Raw genomic sequence first — 22638 nt, 5'->3', positions numbered from 1 at the left:
GAATCTTATGGGATATCGTCGTAAACACATTACAAATGAAAGAACTGTTGTAACAAAAATAATTTTGTTTAACTTAAAAGTATCATTAACAAGATTTATTTCTAACTTTTCAAAAGCCTTTGTTCAAGTCAACAGATACAATCGTGGTATAGACTTAAAGAGTTTGAAAAGGTATATGAGTATGGATATTTGAATTGGGCAATTAAAGAAGTACTTCAACAACCAATATTTATAGATTCAGATATACAAGTTACACTTGGACCATTTGTCTGCAAAGAAGGTATTTCCCCACGTCCTTTATATACTATTCAAAAAAAGTAGGGGATATTTGATTTTTAAGTGTTATTAAAGTCACCTAATGAAACTGACGAAGAAACAAATGACAAAATGAAATGAAGTTCACATTCATCGATTTATTCCAAATGATCGTTAGACTAAGTAAGGCACAGACTGACCATTATAAGGGTAAAATGATACCCGGGGTCAAACAGCAAAGTTACCACAGCATCACAACCAAGTCAGTAACGGGTAAATCCTCCTCTGTTTGCCAAACAAGCATTGATCCGATGTGGCATACTCCTAATGAGACGTCTAAGGTCATTTTGGTCCAGATTGTCCCATTCCTGTTGCAACGCAGCAGCAAGTTCTTGGACATTGGCAGGACGTTGTTGACGTTGACGTAACCTCTGTCCAAGCATGTCCCAGACATGCTCGATGGGTGATGTTCTGTTGTTGGAGGTAACCTGTAACGATCCTGGCCCTGTGACATCTTGCGTTGTCATCCTGGAAGATGAAACGGCGGCCATGACGTCGTGCGAACGGCACAACATGGACTGCCAAGATGTTGTCCCGGTAGTACTGGCCTGTAACACGCCCTGCAACAACATGTAAAGCCGTTCTTCCAGCAACAGTGATGCCTCCCCACACCATAACAGAACCACCCCCAAATCGATCATGTCTGATGGCGTTAACGTCTTGGAAGCGCTCGTTTCGACGACGCCACACCCTCCTACGTCTGTCCAAAAAATCAACAGTGAACCTTGACTCATCTGAAAACATCACATTGCTCCAGCGTCGATTATCCCAGTGTTGACGATCCCTACACCAACGACGTCTTGCCTGAATGTGATGATCTCTCAAACAAGGGATCACGCGAGGACGTCGGGCGCGAAGGTGACCCCTATGCAGTCGATTCCGAATCGTCTGGCCACTCACTCTCACACCAGTGTCTGTTTGAAGACGAGCGATGATCTGATTTGCTGTGATGACACGATTTCTCAAGGCCAAGGTACGGATAAATCGATCCTGGGCTTGAGTTGTCGCCCTTGGTCGACCTGAGCGTGGTCTGTCCTGTACAGATTGTGTATCACGGTATCTGGACCATAGCCTGCTTATGACAGACTGAGAAACATTCATCGTCCGCGCCACAACCGCCTGTGTTGTGCCGATCTGTAGCATGCCAAGGGCACGTAACCTTTCATTTTGGGTAAGCCGACGCATATCAAAATTTGTTTTCTGGTCACTAAAACAATTAAACTGATGTTTCCACCCTGGAATTCAATGCCACAATGACTGTAACATTCAAAGTCAGAGTCGTGCAAATCTTGGGTTGGACCCCCATGATGATCCCAAGCATCACCTGCATTCCATGCGGTAGCTATTGGTGCGTTTGGGCGTCACATGTAACTGGAAATGTTTCTTCTGTTAGGTTCTATAGTGACTTTTTTCGTAGTCATTTGCATATTTTAGTATTATGCCCCGAAAATCAAATATCCCCTACTTTTTTTGAATAGTATATATCAGTAAAGATAGGGCGTCCATTATGTATAAGTGAAATGCGTTGGTAAATTTATATATGAAAATGTTTAGAGAGCATAATCCTTTCACGAGGTTTGACCTAGACGACCAAATCCTTTCGGAGACTAAACTCCTGACACTTATAGTCTGGTCGAGGTAGAAAATTTGTGGGAAGAAATTCCTACCCAAATGATTTCTTCATTTTCTGAAACAACTATGTCCCTAGTGTTCCAGAAAAATTTTCCCCGCCATTATGGGTCAACATAATGAAACTGAAAACCATTTATAACTTCAAAAATATCAATTTTACAGCCTAGAAATGTATTATCAACATATAGGAAAGTGATACCAAGGATTCCAGAAATGATGTAAAAAGTAACATACGACGTCACCGTGACCTCAGAATACAAAATGGCGGAACTATGACGTCACTGTGATGTCAAAATTCAAAATGGCGGAGACGTGTTGTGAATAAAGCAACTCTTCCAGATTCTAGTATAGTAAAGACAATTAAAACGAAATTTTGAACTATAAAAAACTCAAAAGAAATAGGATCTGTTTTTTAATCAGATTGTGTTAAGCTTGTCTGAAAATTTCAACTCATAATATTGAGTCGGTTTACGTAACCGGTTTACGTAACATTTTTAAGATTTTGGGTCAAAGCTTTCGTTGGCTGAGCTGGAAAACATAACAATTCCATACCAAACGTAATCTTTTAAATTGAAGAGTTATACAAATTGAGTCGTTTGGGTTTAAAAAAATTTTTGTTTTTTTTAAACAATATTTTTATTCAGGTTGTCTGAATGGGATTGGGGAATAGGCTTAGGCTATGTAAAACCCCTCACCCTTAGTTATCACGTATAACCATGGCCAAACGTTGCGGATCTAGAAAGACACATTTATATACGAGACGATGGCAAATTATATGGCGTATGTCCGTTTTCATTAGCCCAGTCGGAGCGGAGCAGTACGTTAAATAAACCCAATTTCATTTCTCACCCCCCACCCTCCCCCTTAAGCAATGTATATCACGTATGTGTTCAGTTCAAGGAATTCCTCTATCAAGTAAAAGAGAGTAAACTAACCCAAGTCAAACTAGGGAAAAAGCAACATTTTCAGGATAACCAACCCTCATGAGTTATTGCAATATAAGAGTGTTTGAACATTGATACCTTGTATATACGGGAGAATTCGCAACAACGCTTGCTTGAACAAATCAATGTCCGAGTACCCACCAAGTACAGTCCCGGCAAATTACAACAAAGAATTCTATCAATGAGGTCCACAAATCTAGAGCATTGTCGTAAATTCTAATAAAGTGAGAATTCAATTACTTGAAAAAGTTTAAACCGTAGGTTCCAATTAGGACCTACACTGTAGACTTTCAACTAACAGTACGTTTTGGGTATTTGTCTCTATAATAACGTATACTTTCGTATAGAGGACAACAAAATAATAATAAGGAAAACAGATATTTTGTTGGGTAGACTTTCAACTAACAGTACGTTTTGGGTATTTGTCTCTATAATAACGTATACTTTCGTATAGAGGACAACAAAATAATAATAAGGAAAATAGATATTTTGTTGGGTATAACGAAGTGAGATTTTTGTTTTTGTTTTTGCCTATTCTCTGTGATTAATAAGGGGTGGTTGGTGTGTGTGTGTGTGGGGGGGGGGGGTAGTGCGGCGTGATAATTACTGTTTAATGTGTGTCCTTTTAGTGTGTAATACTGCTTATATTGTAGTTACGTATATATAAATGTACAGTGTATTTCAATAAATAAATAAAGAATTCAATTTCTTAAAATTAAAGATGATTGTATCCAAAGTAGGGCCACGGGCCTAAAATAATACCGTGTATTCCAGCACAAAGCAATATACTTACCCAAAAACTTTGAATAAAAAGCCTGGCGGTACGGAGAAAGCTTGACACGCATAGCTTCCATGAAATATGAAATACATAAGTGTTTAGATAACCGATGGTATATTAATAAGTCACGCGTTACAATTACGTATCGGGTTTCCCCAGTAAATATTAAAGATGCATTACGTAAGACCTAATTCTCCCCATTATAGGTTTTCATTTTGGCTTTAAATGTTATATAATTACTATTCAGACATTTATTTACATGAAAAGCCTATAATCAACTCTCTAGCTCACCGGGTGGCGCAGATGAACAAATGGATTAAAATACGATTGCCATTTAATGATATAATTCAAAAATGGGGTAGCAAGACTGGGTCTCGATTAACAAGTAACGTTGCTAGGATAATGAAGACTTAAATGTTGAAAAATAAGAATATGTATATATATATATATATAAAATGAAATGAAATGAAATGGGGTTTAACGTCTTACTGTTCTGCTCCTAACCTGGGCTAATGAAGACGGGCATACGCCATACAGTGTGCTATGAGGGAAATTTTGCCCGGACAGCGGCACTACGGCCTACTCTTATATCGAATTCCAACTGCCAAGGGATCTTTTACGTGCACGCCAATGTGTACACGGGACCTCGGTTTTTCGTCCCATCCGAACGACTAGACAGCTTTCCTTGTCATATATATATATATATAAACAGGATTACAATTTTAAATGGCACTTTTACTATAGATGCATTAATATATGCACATTTATTAGATAAAGTGCTGTTAGTTCTTACTATAATAGTTAAGAACTAGATAATGTAAAGGAAATTTGCTGAAATTTCAGTCAACTTGAATTAATCAGAAGCAGCAGACCGGGTTCTAATCCAGTAAATATCGCAGGCTAGCGATGACATCGAGCGTTGATTATGGTCAAGCCAAGTGATCTAAATACCGACTTTATCGTCTTGATAACTTTAAACATCATTTACTAAATACCGACTTTATCGTCTTGATAACTTTAAACATCATTTACTCAAATTATATTGGAACCAAGATTTCTATAAATTAGTGTAGTAGGAAGTGATTCAGGTTGTCGAAATGGATTATTAATATCTTTATATATGTTTGGTTGGTTGGGTGCAAGATGGAGGGCCATAGATTGTGAATGATCCAAGTATACATGGATTAATAATTCAGAAAGTCATAATAGAATTTCGCTTTTGAAAATATTTAGATCAGTAAATGTTACTTTAAATATTAAAGGGACTTTTCCGATTTGAACAGATCGTCTCAAAAATAAAAGTCTGAGTACGATTGAAATTTAAGCTCCAAAATATAGAGGAATGGTGTGTTTACCTTGTCTCAAACATTCAGCTCACAATATTTAGTCGTTTGGACGTGAACTTCACAAATGCTTATCCGGACACGTAACCCTTTTAAGATTTCTGGTCATTTTTTCGTTGGGTGACCTGATAATCGCTTCCCATTCCTTTAGAGGTCTATACAATGAATGACCCATGTGCTGTACTTGATAACCGAAGGTAAATTTCACCTACACAGTATTTTTATAAAGTAAAGGTCTGGTTTATCCATAAGCCACATAATAGAGTTTGGGACACCGGTCTCCATTTCCAGATGAAGACTGACAGGTTAAATTGTCTGAAAACGTATCACAAATATTGAGTTAGTTGCTCGGCCCTTTGGTGGAGGATTTTAAGGGATTTTAACACAAAATTAAGCAGTTTTATTCTCCTACATATTATTTGGATTGGCCCTTTAATATATTTCGAGGAATAGACACATAGGGGATTAACTTAATTTACTTGAAATTTGGACTTTTAAGCCCTCCAGATAATATACTTGGTGTTCTGTTTCATTGTGTAATATTTTATGTCAGGACAGGTTTGATATGTATAGGAGAGATTCACGTAACTGTTATTTAAATTTGAATTATATTATATTTCACTAAAGTAAATATATACTATTCAAAAAAAGTAGGGGATATTTGATATTTAAGTGTTATTAAAGTCACCTAATGAAACTGACGAAGAAACAAATGACAAAATGAAATGAAGTTCACATTCATCGATTTATTCCAAATGATCGTTAGACTAAGTAAGGCACAGACTGACCATTATAAGGGTAAAATGATACCCGGGGTCAAACAGCAAAATTACCACAGCATCACAACCAAGTCAGTAACGGGTAAATCCTCCTCTGTTTGCCAAACAAGCATTGATCCGACGTGGCATACTCCTAATGAGACGTCTAAGGTCATTTTGGTCCAGATTGTCCCATTCCTGTTGCAACGCAGCAGCAAGTTCTTGGACATTGGCAGGACGTTGTTAACGTTAACGTAACCTCTGTCCAAGCATGTCCCAGACATGCTCGATGGGGGAGAGGTCGGGACTCAGTGCTGGCCAAGGTAATGTGGTGATGTTCTGTTGTTGGAGGTAACCTGTAACGATCCTGGCCCTGTGACATCTTGCGTTGTCATCCTGGAAGATGAAACTGCGGCCATGACGTCGTGCGAACGGCACAACATGGACTGCCAAGATGTTGTCCCGGTAGTACTGGCCTGTAACACGCTCTGCAACAACATGTAAAGCCGTTCTTCCAGCAACAGTGATGCCTCCCCACACCATAACAGAACCACCCCCAAATCGATCATGTCTGATGACGTTAACGTCTCGGAAGCGCTCGTTTCGACGACGCCACACCCTCCTACGTCTGTCCAAAAAATCAACAGTGAACCTTGACTCATCTGAAAACATCACATTGCTCCAGCGTCGATTATCCCAGTGTTGACGATCCCTACACCAACGACGTCTTGCCTGAATGTGATGATCTCTCAAACAAGGGATCACGCGAGGACGTCGGGCGCGAAGGTGACCCCTATGCAGTCGATTCCGAATCGTCTGGCCACTCACTCTCACACCAGTGTCTGTTTGAAGACGAGCGCTGATCTGATTTGCTGTGATGACACGATTTCTCAAGGCCAAGGTACGGATAAATCGATCCTGGGCTTGAGTTGTCGCCCTTGGTCGACCTGAGCGTGGTCTGTCCTGTACAGATTGTGTATCACGGTATCTGGACCATAGCCTGCTTATGACAGACTGAGAAACATTCATCGCCCGCGCCACAACCGCCTGTGTTGTGCCGATCTGTAGCATGCCAAGGGCACGTAACCTTTCATTTTGGGTAAGCCGACGCATATCAAAATTTGTTTTCTGGTCACTAAAACAATTAAACTGATGTTTCCACCCTGGAATTCAATGCCACAATGACTGTAACATTCAAAGTCAGAGTCGTGCAAATCTTGGGTTGGACCCCCATGATGATCCCAAGCATCACCTGCATTCCATGCGGTAGCTATTGGTGCGTTTGGGCGTCACATGTAACTGGAAATGTTTCTTCTGTTAGGTTCTATAGTGACTTTTTTCGTAGTCATTTGCATATTTTAGTATTATGCCCCCAAAATCAAATATCCCCTACTTTTTTTGAATAGTATATCTAGTTAAACAGGCTTGCAATTTCCGAGAAATGTCCCTCTTGTGTAAAAGTTCGTGTCCGGGTATCTTGAACGAAACTATTATTTATTTAAACTAAATTATATTATATTTCACTATTGTTAATTCTTTTATATATTGTATTGTCCTTCTTGATCAACGAATCCGTATTTTATTATTTTATCAAAACTGTATCCATTATTGGTTATATATCATAACAAGATTATATATTGAAATATTGTTTTAACTTATGTTATATAATTTAATTTTATTTTATTTAAATTTCAACATTCAGAAACAAACATAATACGAATCAATATGCCTATATACAGGCACAGATTAAGATTAAAACAAACAAAAAACTAGTCGGGGGGCAGGGGGGACCCTATCGAAATTCAAACGCCATACAGTGTTCTATGAAGAAAAAATTTCCCGGACAGCCGCCCACAGGCCTACTCTTATATTTAATTCAAACTGTCAGGGTTCTTAAACGTGCGCGCAAATGTGTCCACTAGGCAAAACCTAGTAACTCACTTTTCTTTTTTTTTTTTATCAAAATTGAGTTAGGACCAAATTTGTAGTTACTAATGTGTGTGCTTCCTGTTGTTGTACTAGATATTCCAATCTTTTCATTTTGTAAGCAGTTACACCCATGGCACAACCTAGCAACTTCCTTCATTTCCCTAGTATGCCACAGTAAAACCTAGTAACTCAATTGTCCAATCAGATTGCTTGAAACAAAGATGGCAGCCCCCGTTGTTTCAATTTATTATTAGAATATGTTTAGTTTTCTTTGAATATACATAAATTACATTATGTTTTCGACAAATCGGGGGAGGAAGTTAGTACAACTGGCCTTGGAAAATGCAAAATAAGTATTTTTAAGACCCTATTTATTTATAGTGAGAATCAATAGACTGCTTGGGTCCTGGCTTAGGCCTAGAAAAGTAGAACGTGGTCTATGCATGGCTGATAAATAATTGAATGCAGTGCCCAATACATGACAATGTGCATGCAGAAGGTGACAGTTCTGTGCTATGACACATAACCAGCCGGTTTATGTATGGTGTAGGCCCTGCATGTTTGTTTGTTATGGGAAAGGCCCCAATATAGGCCTAAAGCCTTTTGTTTATCTACTAAGTTATCTTGGTTGGTGTATAAACTGCCTATCTTCTCTAGCGTATATTCAGTCTTGGTACTATATAAAGAGAATACCCTTTGACATATAATAATGTTTTTGATCCCCACCTTTCTTTTCACCCGCCAGTCTGTCCGATCAAATGTACGGTGGAAAGTTTGGGACACAATAACTCTTTATTCACAACACGTCTCCGCCATTTTGAATTTTGACACCACAGTGACGTCACAGTTCAGCCATTTTGTATTCTGACGTCACGGTGACGTCGAACATTACTTTTTACATCATTTCTGGAATCCTTGGTATCACTTTCCTATATGTTGATAATACATTTCTAGGCTGTAAAATTGATATTTTTGAAGTTATAAATGGTTTTCAGTTTCATTATGTTGACCCAGGGGGTCAAAATTTCAAAATGCTGTAAAAAAATTTGCTCAACTCCGGTCGGCGGGGAAAATTTTTCTGGAACACCAGGGACATAGTTGTTTCAGAAAATGAAGAAATCATTTGGGTAGGAATTTCTTCCCACAAAGCTGGATTTGTCACCTTCTCCAACCAGCCTATTACACCAATGACAGTGTCATAATCTACATCTGACATGTTAGACCCCTGTCACAAACGGAAACCATTAATGTAAATTTACAAAAACAATATAAAGAGTTCAAATGGAAAGATTTAAATGTTTCGTAATTTCATATTTTTTCAAAAAGGAGATTAAATCACGAATAGCAAGTAAAGTGACGGGATTGATGATTTAAACAATATTTGATTCAGATAAGATTCATGTTAAATACATACATTGATGATTTAAACAATATTTGATTCAGATAAGATTTATGTTAAATACATACATTGCTGATTTAAACAATATTTGATTCGGGTAAGATTCGTGTTAAATGCATACATTCTCATCAAACAGCCATTTTGTAACTAGCCTGTCAACACTACCCGACTAATCTGTCGTTACAAAAATAATTCTAACTTTTTTTTAACACCATTGGACGTAATCTCACGAAACCCCCAACCACTTGAGAAGGTGATTAACAATCCTGACATGCAGTTTGTATAAGCCTTTGAATGGGATAAACGTTGGCACATGATTCTGTGAAATAGAAATAGAAAATTATCAAAAACGTCCATGGATATACCGCTTTTATGATTTGAAACTCGTGTATCTAGTGTTCCCTAAAGGGTTAATATTAAAATATGTCTTCCACCTTTTTTTTCCTTCCAGAGAAACATGCTACAACTGATCATTTTTTATGTAAAAATGGTGGTGCTGTGTCAGTAAAAGAAAGATGTCTTCTAACACCAGATAAACATGGTATCTATAAGGGATGTAGAGATTTGTCGCATATAGAGAATTGCAGTAAGTAAAACCAAGTAACACATCACCGTTCACATAATTTCAGGGTGGCTATGAAAATATAATTAAAATCGTTCGCGATATCACCTTCAATGAAAACGGATGTTGAGCCCCACGAATCACTGAAAGCGCTAGTATTAAATCGAGCCTTTTAATCCATCGGCCATGCAATAACATTATTTCTAGAGAAATTAGACTACAGAAATCTGATCGGGTGTTCCTTTGAAACCAAAAGCCAGGGAGGCACTGCATAAAAATTGGCCATAGAGTAGGGTCTAAAGGGAACCCTATTAAAGTGGAAATCATTCTAGATTATATAGGTCTACATCGTATTTGGGAGTTCTAACGCATTTAAAAAAAAATTAAAGAAGACACATAAACTCCTTTGCCTGACCCCAACCCGTTAGAGCATGTTTGGGTCATCTTCGGGCCCACATGTACAGACTCTGGCGCACCTGGAGGCATTACTTCATCGAGAATGGCAGCAACTGCCCATTCAGCATATCAGACGACTTACTGGAGGGATGAGATGAAGGATAATCCGTGCACGTGGCGGTTTAACCGCTATTTTTAGTCCACAGCTGATATTGATGACGCAGGGCACCGAGTCTGCTATACAATCTAATAAACAGTCAACCTATATTTATAGTTGTCTTTATTTATTTAAACAATGATTTATTAACGATTATGTTTGCCAGGAAGATATTCAAAGACTGGCATATTTCTAGTTAATGTTTATATCATGTAATTTGTTTAACAGATTTTGGCACAATAATTTGATACTTTATTTTTTCTTTATGGTACCAGTAACCATATCGTAGGGAAATTATATTGTTTCATCATGAACAAAGCTGTTACACTACAAGAAATGAAATGAAATGGGGTTTAAAGTCCTGCTGTTCTGCTCCGACTGGGCATACGCCCTACTTTTATATCGAATTCCAACTGTCAGTGGTTCTTTTAAGTGTATTCAATGTGTATACGGGGCCTCGGGTTTTCCAACGAACGACTACCTACCACCCCCTCCCACCCCCACCCGACACCACTCCGATCCGACACAACTCCGGCACCACTGAAAAGGCAGGACCGGAAAATCACCATGATTCGTGAAAATATAAGTTTTCTTGCTTCTCGATGAAATAAAATATGTTATTCACTCTAAAACGACAAATATCCTCTATATATCCTTTGGGACTATGCCGCATGTCTAGGGAATCGAAGTCCGCTCAGTTCTTTTAAAGCCGACCTGGCGGGAACCCTTTACCTTTACTCGATTGATAAGTCTACACATGCCCATTTTCTAAGATTGACCTTGAAGATGAGGGTTATTTCGTGACTAAAATGATGGAAATCTATCCAACATTGTTCACTATACCATAATCTATCATCATTTTTCTGGTTTCCTTGTAAATATTTACTCGATTAAGTCTTTCCTTTGAAACGACTCTTGTAGTATTCATTGGTACAGTATTTGTATGTTTAATAAAGTAGCTAACCATATAAATTATAGTAAAACCCCAAACTACTAACTTGTTTATAGTCCGGCAGAGTGGTGAAATAATTGTGTATCGTGGTGATAAGTTATGGTAAAGTGAACAATGTTGGGCGTAGTCCCAATGGAATTCTATCCCTCAATTCTGATTATAGATTTCCTTTTCACCACCTGGATTCCAATATGTAATGGCGGCTGACACATATTGTAAATTGATATCTTCTACTTTTCAGATGATTTTATGTGTCCTGCTAATTATTACAAATGTAGTAATAGCTACTGCATACACGTTTCACTTCTTTGTGATGGTAACAATAATTGTTTAAAACATGATGACGAAGGTCCAGTATGTAGTAAGTATATGATAGTCTTCCACTAGTATTATTTATACGCGCTCGAATTTAATCACATTTAAGATTTCCAAAATATTGGAGTTAACTTACTTTGGTGTTCGCCACCTTCTTTCATCTGTGTTTTATTTCGTCAAATTGTATAATTATTAGTCGGTATCTATGTACATTTGAGCGAATAAAGCGTATTTTGGTTCTGTTAATGCATGTGTAATTGACGTTTGGTTTTGTTAATGTATGTGTAACTGACGCTTGGTTTATCGTCATGTTTAAGAATCGGGATGCTTGCCATTTGTAAGTAAACGATCTGACTGTGATAGCATGTAATGTGTATTACATCTTCCTTTTCAGATAATAAAACTTGTTCGGGTTTCTATAAATGTAGGAAATCCAACCAATGTATTGAGCATCAACAAGTTTGTGACACGATCGAAGATTGTCCTAACGGTGATGACGAATATAATTGTGACTTTGTGTGTCCAGAGTCTTGTGCATGCCAGGGGGCTATGGCAAAGTGTAGCGGATCACGCATTCATGAATATGTTGTTGATTTGTCAGTTACTACAAAGAAATTAATTTTGGACAACAACATAATTGATTTAGAAAATATTAATTTTAAAAATCTATCGTTGCTACGAGAACTAAGCTTAAGCAGATGTGAAATTTCATACATTCCGGAAGATCAATTTATCAACCAGAAGAATCTTCTTTCCCTTGATTTAAGTTATAATAATATTACTATTCTATATCGTGGAACATTTCGAGGTTTGCACAGACTACAAAATTTGGAACTCCTCGGTAACGAACTGCTTCGTGAAATAGAACCGGGGACGTTTGAGGGATTAAGCAGCCTTCCCAGTCTTTTAATCTCTCGTACCAATGTGCGTAATTTAGAATCATATACTTTCCAAGGACTTAGTTCATTGACTAAGTTGTCAATTAATCTCGGTATATTACATACTATTCAGGATCGTTCATTTGCCTCACTGGAAAACTTACAAAACTTGGATCTCAGAGAACAGAATATAGAATCATTTTCTGCGGGAATATTTCAAGGTTTAAGTAACCTGATAACTGTTCATAGTGATTCATTTATCTTTTGTTGTTTAAAACCCGATTCAGTGACAGATGACAACTGTTATCCAAAACGAGGAACATTTTCATCATGTGACAATTTGATGCGACGAGAGGTCTTGAGGATCTTTATGTGGGTCATCGGTGTTTGTGCTTTAACAGGAAATTTTGGTACTGTCCTTTACCGCTTGATTCTGGACAGGGGGATGCTTAAATCCGGCAGTGGACTCTACATTACCCATTTAGGAATTTCTGACTTTTTGATGGGAATATACATGCTAGCTATTGGCGTTGTGGATGCAATGTTTCGAGGGAAATATATATATTTTGATCAATGGTGGAGAAATAGCACGTATTGTCAGGTTCTCGGAGCTTTGGCTACTCTCTCTAGTGAAGCATCAGCTCTTTTTCTATGTCTGATAACTCTTGACAGATTTCTCTTAATAAGGTACCCTCTTGGACAAGTTCGAATTTCACCACGAATGTGTAGAACGGCGATAATTTGTGTTTGGTTATTTTCTCTTGTAATAGCCCTGGTTCCCGTTTTACCAGGTACAGGATTTACAGAATTATTGTACAGCAGAACAGGTGCGTTGATTTAATATTTCATTTGTGTGATATATTATTATCCCCCCCCTTTGCTGATAGTTTTTGCATTTTATCTATATAAGTATCAGAATAGGAGTGATCATTTTAATGAAACGATAATTAATAGTCTTAGGAATTTGGTGTTTTTTCTTTAAAACTAATATATTTTTTTATCAAAATGCCTTACAGGTATCTGCTTGGCATTACCGTTGACTCCCGACAGGACACCGGGTTGGCAGTATTCCACGGCAGTTTTTGTGTTTTTCAACTTTATGACATTTCTGTTGATATGTATTGGTCAAGCTATTATGTACAAATCCGTTGTTCAATCTGGTTCTTGTGTTCAAAGTAAGGAAAGGCAAGCACGAGATTTACAAATAGCTAGAACATTGTCTATTATTGTCATAACGGATTTTATTTGTTGGTTCCCAATTTGTTGTATGGGTAAGTTTTCCTTTTCGTACGCCAAAATTTTATGCATTATTATATTTTCGCCCCCACCCCCACCCAGTCATTCCATCGACCCATCTGGCTATCTGTTAACATTTCTTTTAAGCACTGATAGTACTATGATATTGTTGGTAGTGGGAGTTCATAGTTGTACATTCTAATCATGATTCGACTTTATATCTATCAAACACAGCCTAATACGAGATTATCAAATTGTGCTGATAATGAGGATTGGTCCAGCAGTGGGATGTCCATTATTCTGCATTGTATACCCTATCGAAATGCCTGACAAGAACAGCTGTCTAGTCGTTCGGATGGGACTAAAAACCGAGGTCCCGTGTACACATTGGCGTGCACGTAAAAGATCCCTGTCCGGGCAAAATTTCCTTCATAACACACAGTATGGCGCATGCCCGTCTTCATTAGCCCAGTTCAAAGCAAAACAGTAGGACATTAAACCCCATTTCATTTCATTTCATTTCCTATCGAAATGATTAGTGTAGTTATGGGCCTAGCCCCCTCCGCCCCCCCCCCCCTCACCCCCCCCCCCCAAAAAAAAAAATAATAAAAAATACCCGCAATCCTATAAGTTTACTGGCGTTTTTAAGTTGATAAATATTGTTTCAGGTTTGATGTCTCTTGGTGGTGTTTCTATTGATAGTGAGGTTTATGCCTGGGCTGCTGTTTTCATATTGCCTGTAAATTCTGCTCTAAATCCAATCATATATACAGCTTCAGCTTATTATAAGCATTACGTATGCCATTTTATCGATATACAGTACAACAAAGCAAATATGCACTCACGAATATATACATGTATATACAGGGTGTGCCAACAAATGTTACCCATTCTAAGAAGGGGTGCGTGGATTGAGCATATCATTAATTATTGAACCGTGTTCAGAAACAATGACAAAATAGGAGACTATAGTAGTATCCAATAAAAGTTCGTACTTCTGTGCCATTTTCTGTAAAAAATTATCAAAGTATTCACATTTAAAAAAAAGTAGTATACAATCAGAATGGGTAACTTGTTTTGGTACACCCTGTACATTATTTAAAGGGGACCAGTGGTGGCTCAGTGAGTAACACGTTGGCTCGTTAGCCTGGGGGTCCGGTGTTGGATCCCGGTGTTGGCCACAAAAGTTTATCTGGGTTTTCTAGTGTAGTTCTCCCTTGTCAGTGGTGCAGGGCAGAGGGTCTGACAAGGTAAAATCTTTCGGATGGGATGAAAACCGAGTTCCCGTGTACATATTGGCGTGCGTGTAAAAGAACCCTTGACAGCTGGAAATAAGTGTAGGCCGTAACGCCGCTGTTCAGGGAAAATTTCCCTGAAAGCACCTTGTGTGCCCTATGGCGTATGCCCTTCTTCATTTGTCCAGTCGGAGCAGAATACTTCAATTCATTTAATTTACATTATTTAAAACCATTTAATCCAGTTAGCATGAACCTTTCAGATACTAATAGAAAACAAATTCTACACAGAATACCGCCAAATGATCACGCCTACCATCAGTCAAATTCGATCTTTCAGCGTGAACACATTGCAATGTTCAGGTTGACGAATCAAGTAAAACGAGGCCTAGGCGTGCTAAAATATGGGCTTTGTATGACTTGACGGCCTAAATACTTCAGTCATATATAATCCGCTAATGACAATTTGATTATAATTTAAAAATTTCCATTTTTCAACCGCAGTACACTTTTAATAGGCCACGGCAGAATATAAATTAAATGTACAATTTAAGGGGAATCGTCTTACTGAAAACATATTAAAATATACTCTTTCAAAAGAAAATAGGGGATATTCAGAAACAATACAAAACTGCGGAAATACACTGCTGCTTTTATTAGAGGTAACCAGTGTATGTTAATAACAGGCCAACTGCCAAACATGAACATAAACAGTTCATATTGGCGGCTTATTTGACGGCCCCATTTCACTCGCAAAGAGATACACTGTCAACTGTCAAAATTGAAATGGACGTTTTAGATTTTTGTCTTAATATGAGTAATTGCTCCACCAATCCCCAGACATTCAGCAATTCGTCGTGGCATGCTCCTAATCAACCGTCTAATCACGATTTGGAACAATCTGACCCACTCCTCTTGCAGTGCCACGGCCAATTCTTGCAGTGTTGTCGGTTGACGTTGACGTCGATGAACACGTCTCCCGATCATTTCCCAGACATGCTCTATAGGGGAAAGCTCAGGACTCATGGCTGGCCAAGGCATATGGACAATATGGTGACGCCGTAGGTAGGCATTCACGACACGAGCGCGGTGGACACGGGCATTATCATCTTCATCTGTGAACATACTCTCAAAGCATGTCAAGTGTCCATGGCTATTAATTATATCACAACCTGCATAGGTATTTTCATTTCAATATCCCCTACTTTTTTTTGAAGAATATAGATCATTGCCATTTGGAATGTCAAATTAGTATGTCTAATCGTTCATAGTATTCTGCTAAGACCAAAGTTTAGTACCCGTTGTAGTTATTATGTTGGATTTATATCCACTTATCGATGTCAGAAGCCACAGTTTGAGGTCAGTGTTCTAAATTACATTCTGAATAACACTAGCAATATTATGCTATCTCAAAGTCTTCACGTCACTACTAATATAATTTTTAAAGGAATAACCAATCCATCAGTCATAATGTCCTTAATTCTTGAACACATATTGTTAAATTGGTATATTTCAGCGAAGAAAGCACCCAAAAGCAGAACAGTCTTTTGCAACATCCAGCATCCAGACACTCGAAGTGACTGCCTTAGGTAAATTATAATGCTTGGTGCTTGAAATGCATTTGTGCAGCATGAATGAAGTTGGGAGCAGGATTGAATTCGATCATAAAGATGGTATCATTAGTAAACTGTTGCACTGGTCGTGCCTTATTTGTTTACGCATTAAATAACTAATTAAGCTTAAAATAATTCGTTTTATGTTATTCAACGCTCAGATTTATACTTTCCGATTCAATCAATTGTCTAGTCATACGGGGTTGGTATCGTTGTGAATTGTGGGAAAGCGTATACAGGAACAATTTTGGATGGTTTGGGAATAAAATTGAATGATATAAATATTTTCCTGATCGAACATCTTGATTAACATTACAATGTCGCGTAAATTCAGTACGTTTACACGACATTGTAATGTTAATTTAATTAGATTGACTTGAAAATAACACATCTTTAATTTAAAAAGAATCAGTTGCTTCTCATTGCAGTAGATATAAAACCACTTGAACTATTCATGCAACTATTTCTGTTTACCAATGTTTACTGATTATTAATTCGAACTATTTTCCTCTGAAAGATTTTTTGCAGTCGGCTGAAAGAATTGGTAAAATATTACGTTCACAACAAAATGAGTCGGCATCTGACAACAACCACGTGTTACTTAAAACCTACATGAGTTCACCATCATACACCTTTACTGCTGAGGGGATGTTATTTATTACAAGTGAACTAATGAAAAGTATGGCTACTTTGCATAGCGAACATGTGCTGTATGGAACTATATCAGATGAAGATGTTCTGATTTTATTGGACAAGTCGGTAAGTAAGAACTTAATTTTGGAATCTAATGAAATGAAATGGGGTTTAACGTCCTACTGTTCTGCTCCAAACTGGCCTGATGAAGGTGGGCATATGCCATTCAGTGCTATGAGGGAAATTTTGCCCGGACAGCGGCACTACCGCCCGCTCTTATATCGAATTCCAACTGTATACACGCTAATGTGTACACTGGACTTCGGGTTTTCGTCCCATCTGAACGACTAGACAGCTGTCCTTGTCAGGCCCTCCGTCCTGCATCACTGACAAGGGAGAACCACGCCGGAAAATCTGGATGAACTTTCTCTGCCAATGCAGGGATTGAACACTCGACCTCTAGGCTAGTCCACTTAGCCACCGTGATCTCCTTGGAATCTAATGTGATTTGGCTTAGAGTATTGGTGAACTGCTACATGTACAACACGTACTAGATTGAGATAGAAAGTTAGTTAGATTAAAATGTAGGGTAAACATCAAAAAACAACATTTGAATTCCATTACATTGAATCGCTCAGATTGTTCGATCATCATCACCTTATTTTGACCTACATCCTTGAGATAGTGTTTCCTGAATTATAGATGCGACGTTTAAATATTTTTCAGAAAATTATTTCTGTCATACTAACTGTCAATGAAAGAACATCGGAGGTTGGCAGTAAACAAGAGGATGTATTTGGTTTGGGTACACTGCTGTCCAAAATGCTGGATATTTATGCAAGCAAGAGAAAATAGCAATTTTAAAAAAAATTGAAAACCTACATTTAACTAGTTGTGAATTAAAGTATGATATGTTGCATTTTTTATATAATATCTTTTGTTGTTTCGATGTCTTTTTGTGAGCTTTCAATTTAAAGATATATATCTTTGACAATCCATATCCTAAATATATAGAGACGCAATGAAAACGTACCACGTTAATAAATGAATGAATGTACATCAGATACAAAATCCTGAATGTTACAAATTCAGATAACGGCGATAACACGAGTGAATGTTTTCACGGTCGCGATGAGTCGTTCCTGAGTTACCCCTTTTTTAAAACCCTGTTAACGCGATAGAAGCTACATATTGTTTTTTCAAAATTAGTTTAAGGATAAAATTATTAGAGAATCGATAAAAGTCGAAACTAAATCGAAGGTTACATAAAATTGAATGTTAATATAGGGCTAAATATATCACAGAATACATATAAAAGTAAGTTACAAGCGATATGCAGTCTAGATTTAAAAACTGAGATATTAGGTTTTTTTTTTACATCTTAAGGCAATTTCTTCCATTCACAAGGAGAGGCGTACTCAAACGCTTCTTCACAAAACGAGTTCTGGTCGTGGGACAGATTAATTTATTTTGAGTTGATGATCTGAGCTTTCTTGAAGGGTTGTATGGATGAAAAGTTCAGCGAGAAAGGCTACAATATGTAATAGATTGTTTTCAAACTCAATGTGAATCATTGAGGTCATGTGAGGACGAACACCATCTATATTCCGTAATCTTCTGTTCAAGAGTTACCCCCTCCCTCTTCCCTTTCTATAAAATCACTGGAATCGGAAAGGATAAGTCCGCTAGAACGTGTAAACATGATAGCGACTAGATGTCTTTGGAAACCCTAGTCAAATGTAGTCAACATCCGAGATTTCCTATTGGGCAAGCTGCTGTGTCGCTATTTTCAATGTCTGTCATGGTCTTTGTCATTTATTCTTGAATATCGGGCTTTTAAAGGACAATATTGGTGTCAGTCATTATAAAATATGTGATAGAGCTCGTTAAATACATCCCAAATATAATTTTAACACAGAGATCATTGCTACGATAGCTGAGTAACAAGCATGTGAAGAAACGGGAAGTGACGTCAAACATGACAAACATGAGTTGTCCTTCTATATAACAGATTGAAGTAACGAGCGGTAACAGACAAACGATCGAATTTCTTTTCACTGATAATTCAGTTGAAGATGAAAAGTTGTTATATGGGACGATGAGAGGATATCTGACAATTCAAAAAAAGAATTGGCTGTCAGTAGATAAAAGATAACGAACAAATTAGAAAAAGTCCGTGCATTGCCATGTTTTTATTAAGAACAGAATGAATAAAGACGGGGGAATGCACGGGATTTTTCTATTTTTCTCGTGTCCCTTATCTAGTGACAGCCAATTCTATTTTTGAATTGTGAGATACCCTCTCACCGTCCCATATAATAACTTTTCAACTTCAACGGAATTATCAGTGAAATGAAATTCGATCGTTTGTCTGTTACCGCTCGTTACTTCAGTCTGTTATATAGAAGGACAACTCGTGTTTGTCATGTTTGACGTCACTTCCCGTTTCTTCACGTGCTTGTTACTCAGCTATCGAAGCAATGATCTCTGTGTTAAAATTATATTTGAGATGTATTTAACGAGCTCTATCACATATTTTATAATGACTGACACCAATATTGTCCTTTAACCGTGGGTGTATGAAATCCCTATATCATTGAACATGACACGCTTTGGCTTGCGAACCTGATAGCGGATGTCGGTTTTGGTGGATTCTTTTTGCGGAAAGAATTTGGGCCGTGAGAGGAAAAAACATCTTGATATTACGACACTAATTTTCCCCTTTTCCATTACACCCGACGTGTTAATTAATATTAGATTTAGAAAAAGAGTCTACAACGACTAGACAAATTCCCCATTATTTTAATTTACTTTTCTCGTTGCATTATCGTTGCATTGTTTTCAGCGAAATTATTGTCTTTTATTAAAACATCTATTGTTTCATTGAATAAAATTACATAACGCTCTGTATTATGTTATTATTCTTTTTGAAGCTTGCAGTGCGATCATTTGGCTCGGGCAGCTACTGTTCCAATTACTTAACATTAAATTAGTTTTCTTGCCTTACCGATTTGTAAATAGGTTGTCCGATTAACACCCAATTCAGAATGATTGAAAACACCTTCCAAATTGACTAGCGCACCAAATCGTATCAATATGTGCATATTAACCAATCACCAAATACATTAATAATATTTGTGAACAACCAACGCTGAGTGTTTGAATATACAAAATATATGACTTATAATTATACAGAGGTGCGTGGTAATAAACCACTAACCAAATACAAACTTTGTACACATTTCATATTTTCCGTAAAATGCATTGGGCATAACTGTGAAACGGAAGGTCCGATGCACGTCAACATCGAACTCATCCAAGAATCGTTGACGCTTAAAGATACATTCCCGCGTACAAACTGGGAGATTTGATGATATATTTGGGCTAAAAACATATTCAACCTAAATAATTTATTATAATTTTGTTTCAAATCCTTCTCAAAACATTGTAATTGTCAGGGAATACGCCTGCTATAAAAACATCGATCAAAAGAGGTCATGTTTGTGTCACGTGACTTAACTCGGTACCTTTCAACGGCTGCGAAGCCGGAGGAGAAGAATTCATTGCATATACAAGACGATGTTGTCTTTAATCGCTGACTATTTATTGCAAATATCGAAGCCCAATAAATTCTCGGATTATCCATTGCCCAAGCTTTTTTCCGTGGCTTACATCAAGCGCTCACTAACGCTGGGAGATTAGGCAATCTTCGCAAGCTACCTTTGACGTTACTCGAGCAGACATCACTAATCGTCGGGTTGCCGGTTAATAAAACCCTTACGTTTTTGCCCTGTATGCACTCCATGGGTGTTTTTCATGGAACCCAGTATATTTCCAGTAAGATTGGATGTTTCTACTTTCCATATATACCAAAATTGCCATAGTTTTATTGGAAATAAACACCCGATAAATACTTTTCTGGGGAAGTACCTTTAACACACATTTTAAATGTCTCTTCTGGAGGGTCCACAAACTTTAGCCTAAAGGACAGGAAGCATGACTCCGGCACGGAGCGTCCAATGCGCACTACACGCGCACTCATTCAAGGTCTTTTGATTCGTAACATACATTTTAAGTCTCCTCGAAATCGGACGAAAATTGTGGCCTCAAGAGAGTCAGCATCCTTGGTGATACAGGTTTACGCACTATTTGCGTAAAAGGGGGGGGGGTCATTTTGATGGAAAGTTTCGTCCAATTTAACGAAATTCGAACCGTATTTATAGTGTAACTGTGACATTTTTGAATGTTTTTAAAATCAAGTAAGAATTTTGACCTCTAAAGTGTACACTAGCTGAAAAATGCGATTTTTCGTTCAAAGTTACGGTCCGACATGCGCCAATATCGAGAGGAACCGAGATATTTGGAATATATTAAGTTTAATAAAAATCAGATAAAAAATTATGGCGTATGAAAATATTTGATAGGTCAGCGGTGACCACTTAATCGCCAACTCAACAAATCGAATTGCTTATCTCATGGCATGCACATATCGAACACATTCATTAAATCTGAACAATCTAATTAGAAGCAGAGCTATGGTGTTAACAAAAGGTGTGACGGACAGCTAGACACGCGGACATTAAATACACGTACCTAATGAACATCTACACCACGTTTGAATATTCTCTCTCAGTTAGTACTAGAATTATTGTGTCACAAAGTCAAAACCTATCAAATTGCCTATCTTTAGTTTATTCCTGAATAATTTTGTAAAAATAGATAACACTCTGCATCTTACTTTTGACCTCAATACAATAACCGCTATGGACTAGAGTGACATTTCATTTCATTTGAGTAATTAGAACATTAGATAATGTTTAAACGTTGGTTGAGGTCATAACATTGAGTTAGCGTTAGGTTTAGAGGTAAACAATTGAGTAAAAAAATTTAACTAATAATTGAAAATAGTAATTTTCAATTTAATATATTTCCAGGGTGTAATCTAACCGGGTAACCTCGGGAGAAGTGCGGAACAAGCTTTGAAATTTTTCTCGATGTGTTCTTTACGTTTTGTTTGGAAAACAAGCCTGTGAGGCATTTGTGGAGCTTTCCAGGTCCACGGGGACCTGGAGCTTCCTCGAAATATTTTCCCCGGGGCATCCCCGATTGAAATAGCTCCATTACCGATGCTTCGGGGAAAACTATTTTGAGGAAGCCCCAATGAAACTAACCACAGAGCCTCCCCGTGGATCTGGAAATGTCCGGGGATGCCTCCCTGGGCTGTTTTTCGACAAAACGTCGGGAAAACATCGGAAAGAATTTGAATGCTAATTTCGCAGTTTTGCCGATGGTTCCACATAGCTAACAACGCCCCCGAAGCCTCGATCGGTAGTACATCCCCGAGGCAAAACATGTCCAGTGGGACCGGGGTATAAATGGTGCCGATACGCCATGATGTTTATTATCGGCGAAGGTACTCCGGAGCTTTTCCAATTATTGGACGCCATCCCCGATGATTCACGGCAATTGTTCGGGGGACGTTCTCAGAAGCTTTGTGACCATAGCCGAAACACCAGTGAACGTTCATCGGTCCATCCCCAGTGCCTAATATCAAATACATCGG

At 37.8% G+C, this 22638-nt stretch overlaps 1 protein-coding gene across 1 annotated transcript in view; it reads left to right on the top strand.

Annotated features, from left to right (window-relative positions):
- The first annotated feature begins 11505 nt into the window (after positions 1–11505).
- The window catches only part of LOC126811582 (G-protein coupled receptor GRL101-like), a 61780-nt gene continuing 50647 nt past the window's right edge, over positions 11506–22638 (top strand). Inside the window, exons 1-5 of the mRNA XM_056098414.1 lie at positions 11506–11526; positions 12225–12321; positions 12574–13149; positions 13375–13629; positions 14263–14390. Of these exons, the coding sequence (XP_055954389.1) occupies positions 11506–11526; positions 12225–12321; positions 12574–13149; positions 13375–13629; positions 14263–14390 (1077 nt within the window). The remainder of the gene's footprint in view (positions 11527–12224; positions 12322–12573; positions 13150–13374; positions 13630–14262; positions 14391–22638) is intronic.

Source organism: Patella vulgata, chromosome 1 (genome assembly GCF_932274485.2).
Source record: "Patella vulgata chromosome 1, xgPatVulg1.2, whole genome shotgun sequence".
Lineage (NCBI taxonomy): Eukaryota > Metazoa > Mollusca > Gastropoda > Patellidae > Patella > Patella vulgata.
Note: the sequence above shows the minus strand (reverse complement) of the source record. Positions and strands in the feature narration are given on the sequence as shown.